General features: G+C 53.7%; 2 protein-coding genes across 2 annotated transcripts; one reads left to right on the plus strand and one right to left on the minus strand.

Annotated features, from left to right (window-relative positions):
* Positions 1-1,341: 1,341 nt before the first annotated feature.
* On the minus strand, positions 1,342-2,412 carry EI97DRAFT_388375 (uncharacterized protein; the record flags this gene model as incomplete). Its single annotated transcript, XM_033796183.1, has 1 exon — positions 1,342-2,412. One exon carries the CDS (start codon positions 2,410-2,412, stop codon positions 1,342-1,344), a length of 1,071 nt encoding a protein of 356 aa, XP_033648766.1.
* A 165-nt stretch (positions 2,413-2,577) lies between these two features.
* EI97DRAFT_408568 (uncharacterized protein) lies at positions 2,578-5,401 on the plus strand (the record flags this gene model as incomplete). Its single annotated transcript, XM_033796644.1, has 6 exons — positions 2,578-2,931; positions 2,984-3,221; positions 3,275-3,334; positions 3,424-3,732; positions 3,782-4,703; positions 5,244-5,401. Coding segments are annotated over exons 1-6 (1,866 nt in total), but the record flags the coding sequence as incomplete, so codon positions are not given.
* Positions 5,402-5,409: the final 8 nt, after the last annotated feature.

Here is a 5,409-nt window from a genome sequence, read left to right on the forward strand (position 1 = left end):
AACATACAACACCACGCTATTCGCACCTGGTCACCCACGGTACTACTCAACGGGCGCTACACGGCTTGTGTATGGTCGATCGGACGAGAGGCCCAGTTCTCCCTCGTCTGATCAGCAGAGAAACCGCAAAATCTACCGTATGCGGTTTCCACGCCGCAGATTACGTGATCCCCTGAAACCGTAATTTGCATTCATCAGATCCGAAAACAGGATTTAATCCCTCCATTTGCCGATATCGGATGTCAGAATTTAGTACGCCGCCAAACAACCCGAACTCCGTTCACTGGATGTAGTTGGTGGAATCAAAACCTGCGTCTCACAAACTCACACTTCACAGCACCAATCAACAGGTCAGCGGCTGCAAGAGTCCGCGTGAAGTTTCCCTCATTTGCCCCATGCCTCAAAGGACCAGTTACCTGCGCTTTCCGCTGTTTCCACGAATACTTTCTGCCGCATGGCACTGCTTTTTAGAAGTCACCTCTTTATTGTCGCGAGAACACAAAATCAACCACATTTGCTATCGTTTCTTCTCCCCATGCAGCTGGTTCTTCCCTCCCCCCTCACCCTCCCTCCCAGTGATACGCCAGCTGTCTGGCCCGCTCGTGGCTCCCGTCGATCTCCATCTTCTGGATATTCTGAGCGAGGTTCCTCAAGAGCTCAGTTACGATGAACATCTTGTGTGTGGAAGGCTCCGGGATCTGCTCCAGCTCTTCAAGCACAGCAACATCATTAATCCGATCACGGATGACTAGAAGCGCCTTCATTGTCTGACGTATGTTTATGCGACAGATATGCCTAGAGGGAGGCGGTACCGAACCGATATCTGTACGACGCCAAGTCATGGCCCAAGGGTCGACAGTATCGAAGAACTTCTCCTCTTCGGCTCGCGCGTCTCCCTTTAGTCAGTCCCGAGTTGATCTCCTGCTGCCCAAGGTTCTTCACGACGAAGTAATAATGTCCAAGCTTGAAGCTTCTGCCGTTCAAGACGGCGCGGATCCGAAGTACCCAGGAAACAAAGCAGATTGGGAAGCTTGTCCACGAGGCCTCCTAGACTCACGAAGGCCCAGCCCCTATTGGCCATCTTCTTGGCCTCTGCGCCAGTCTGAAGTAGATCCAGTCTGGGCGTCTTCGGGGCTGCTGCATTCTCACTTCTGAGGGCGAGCTTTCCACGGTCTGGAGGGCAGGTTTTCGGCGGTTTGGAGGGCCGCTTGGGAGGGGGAGCCTTCGCTTTGATGCCATCTTAAGTGTTTGACGGGCATCAAAATATGACTACGTCTTGATTGACAAGCGTCGGGTTGAGACTCACAGCCGAGAACATGTCGATGAAATCTCCTATCTCTACTATTCTGGAGTCTTAGGTTTGGGTTTACCTCTATTCTTAAAACCCCATGCAAGCTGCCAGATAAGAACAGTGCATGGGATGGCCATCAGCAGCACCCAAACAAGTCCTGACAATAACAACATCATAACTGAGAACACCCAAAAAGCTCGTCTCATATCTTCAAGCGACGAAGCACCAACGTGGTGGAATCCTAGCCCTTCACCTGAGATTGACACCAAAACTTGCATGGATGACAGAACTAAAGACAAGCTGGCGAAGCCGAAGAGCAGTGGTCCGACTGCCTGCTTTAGATACATGGCTGTTGACCAGTGAGGGATTTCATAGAACCACCAAGTCGCTGCGTGCGAAGGTCGAAACAGACGGACCGCCCAATTTAATCGCGAAAGGCGGAGCTGCCCATAGTGGAAGCGCTTCGCGACGTCTTCATCCTCTAGAGCCCGAAAATGAGCGATGAACTCGGACCATTCGACCCAGTCAAGGTCGGCGGGAAAAAGATGGGATTCGCGAGCAAGCATAAAGTCGACGCGGTGCCGCACAAGCAAGGCGTACGACCTTATAAAGCCTAGCGCAATCGTCCGGTCAAACGACAGGGCGGGAGGAGCTGGAATAGCGGAGGCTCCCTGGTTTGAAGAGGTGCTGTCGGCTGGCAATGAGAGGTACATATCCCAGAAGTCGTGGTTTAGCAGACAGAGTGGCATCGGCTTGATGTATATTTTGTTGTAGTGCCACACGAGATGCAGTTTTACATCTTCTGTTACAACGATCTCCCTTGCTTTGACCTTTTGCCTGTGCAGAGGGTCAACACTCTTGCCATACTTTCGCGCAACGAGCCAGAGGTTGTCATAGAGCTCATCGAGGAGCGGGGTACTAAGCTCTGATGAAAGGAAGCTGTGCACCACAGTCTCGTTGAGGTCTATGCTAGGTTCACCGGGGATGTAGTTGATAGCCTCGTCCGAACTCTTCGCGCTTGCAGGAGGCTTCTGGCGAGGACTTGGTTGGCTACGATTCGGTTGAGGGGTAAGGCGATGCTTGGAAAGGGCAGCTGACTGAGGGAAAGGCGGATCGATCATATCGAAAACTGACATTGTGATGGTATCTTGAGTCTTGCGCAAACTGCTGGATCAGTGGAGGGCCGAAGCACCGTGTCTGTCTGCCAAGACCAGCTCAGCCGCAGCTGCTCGCCTGCGTAGCCTTGCGATCATCAGAAGGGATAATCTCCCAATGCCACACATCTCGACGACGCTTCTACCTGCTACCGCAATCCATTGCTTCTGTCCTGTGACTCTACACAGTAACCCGCCGATCCACCTATAACTGCGGCTCCGGGCCATTCTGCGCTCCCGGTTGATTTGTGCCCCTGCCAGGCTAACTCAGACCTCGGACCGGGCCACGCCGGCGCTAGAGGAGACGATGGATTGGGCATGGATCGCGCTCTACCTCTGCATCCTCCTCGCATCGGCCGCCGTGCTCTATGATCAGTTGACGAAGCGAATCCCGTCACGGCTGCGAGCAGAAGAGGCGCCCAAGAGTGCATTCGGTCTTGTCAGGGCAGACGCGCTCAGCCCGCACGCAAGCACACATGGGATTGAGTACATGCACCGTGTGAGCGACAAAAAAAGATCCGCTGAAAGAGACATCTAGCATTATCTTCGTCCACGGCCTCGGCTCGAACCCTGACACGACCTGGGGCCTGAAAGGGACATGCTGGGTTAGCGACTTCCTCCCTCAAGACATCCCCGCGGCGTTCCACACAGACGTTCGAATCTTCTTCTACAACTACGATTCATACTGGAAGAGGGATGCTGTGCAGGCGCGGCTATGGAGCCTTGGGAAGAGCTTGCTGGACCACATAACTTCGGAGATCCGGGGAACAGAAGAGGTTGGGTCGCCTATTGCCCCTGCTAGAGCGAACGGCTCAGACATGTTTCCTAGGACCGGACGCGGAATCTAGTATTCGTCGGACACAGCTATGGAGGCCTTGTCATCAAGCGGGTAGGGATATCTCTTTTCTTCGAATCGAGCGCATCCTAGCTTCCCTAGACCAGCGTTGGCGGCGCATCTACGAGAGCTGACTGTAGTAGGCGCTCATCCAGGCAAGCACAAATCAGACATTTGCCAACGTGGCTGAGCACACGAGAGCTGTTTTCTTCTTGGGCACGCCTCACCGTGGCTCAAGCTTCAGTACATGGGGAAGCATCGCCGCCCGAGCGCTGCAGCCGCTTGGTTCAAACCCATCACTGCTCCAGGAAGTGGAGTACGACTCCCTCCCCCTTCAAGATCTCCATGAAGAGTTCGAAAACGCTGTAAGTGATAAGCTGCGAGTGGTCAACTTTTATGAGCAGCGTAAGACACGGATTCTTAAACTGTGGTTTCTCCAGTGGGAAGAATGGGTAAGCCGGCCATCGCCAGCCAAAGGTAATACGCTAAGGGTTGATGCAGTGCGTCCGAGAGCAATCAGCGACATACAGTAGAGTAGAGAACGTCGGCCTTTCTGTCGACCACTACGGCCTGAACAAGTTTGGGTCAAAGAATGAGAACTACAAGATTATCCTTCGAAAACTTCTCCAGACCATCACGCCGATTGCATTGCAGAAGCAGCAGCGGTTCTATTCAGTCCCTGTTGGCACTGTGGAAAGCTATACGGAGCGGCACAAGCTATCTACTGCTGTCAAGGAGGGTCTGCGAGTGCACCATCTTACGGCTACTGTTCCTTATGCGCTTGCTATCTACGGGCTTGGCGGGACAGGCAAGACACAGCTAGCGCTAAAGTATGTACAGGACTACAAGGACGAGTACAATCCTATCCTCTGGATCGACGCCAAAGACGAGGACTCTGTGCGGTCGAGTTTCGAGCGGTGCGCGAGCGAGCTCCAGCTGTCGGTGGACCGGACGCAGAACCAAGGCTCTAGTCTCCCAGACTCGCTAACCGTGCAGGCTGTGCTCCGATGGCTTCGTGGCCGAAAGGAGACAGACGACGCGTGGCTGGTGATTGTCGACAATGCAGATGATCTTTCGTGGGGGGTCAAGAAGGTACTTCCAAAGGGGGATCGTGGAAGCGTTATCATCACCAGCCAAGACAGCCAGTCTCGGAAGCTGGTAGATGGGGGCTGTGAAGGGGTGTGCGTAGACACGATGGAGCCGTTTGAAGCGCGGGGGCTTCTTCTTCGACACCTTGACCTAGTTCTTGACCTAACACCAGACGATATTCTAAAAGACTGCGACAAGATAGCGGGGAAGCTCGGATACTTGGCTCTTGCGGTTGACCTTGCTGGAGCATACATCGGTAACGACACGGACCATAAGCAAGCTCTTCGACGGTATCTAGCAGACTACGAGAAACACCGAGACGAACTGCTACAGAGTGAGCATTTCCGCGGATTGTCAGCGAGCGACAAGACGGTATGGACTGTATGGGACACCACGCTTAAGAAGATCGAGGAGCGCCATGCAGGTCTACGACCGGGCCTGCTCCTCGCCTTACTAGCACGGTTTCGTGGTGGTATTGTGCAGGATGAGATCTTTCGGCTGGCGAGCTTGAGCGTATCAGCAACAGTCAGCAAACTGTACGACGGGGCTGCAGAACTTCCAGAATGGCTCGACAGGGTCCTAGCGTCTGACGGAGGGGAATGGGACGATTTCTGTTATCGACAAAGCCGCGACGTGCTAGTTCGGTACAGCCTACTCCAGCGGACCCAAGGAGATTGGGATGGGGTAAGAATGCATGGACTAGTCCAATGGAGAGCGACCAAATATGAGCAAGCAAGTCCCTGGGATCGCTGGTATCTGCTGGTGATAACGGCCGCTTGTGTACAGCTTTCACAGGAAGAGGCAAAGCCGCAGTTTCGAAGGCACATGGTTACGTACACACCTAGCTGGAGTCGAGAGGACCTTGACAGGTTAGGGGTGAGTGAGGAGATGATGCCATTTATATGGAGCAGCACGGGAAGGACGTACTACGGTGAAGGCCGGTGGAAGGAAGCCGAAGAGCTGTTTGTGCAAGTGATGGAGATGACAAAGAGGGTGCTTGGGGAGGAACATCCAGACACTCTGACCAGCATGGCCAACCT

This window comes from Westerdykella ornata (genome assembly GCF_010094085.1).
Source record: "Westerdykella ornata strain CBS 379.55 unplaced genomic scaffold EI97scaffold_80, whole genome shotgun sequence".
Taxonomy (NCBI): domain Eukaryota; kingdom Fungi; phylum Ascomycota; class Dothideomycetes; order Pleosporales; family Sporormiaceae; genus Westerdykella; species Westerdykella ornata.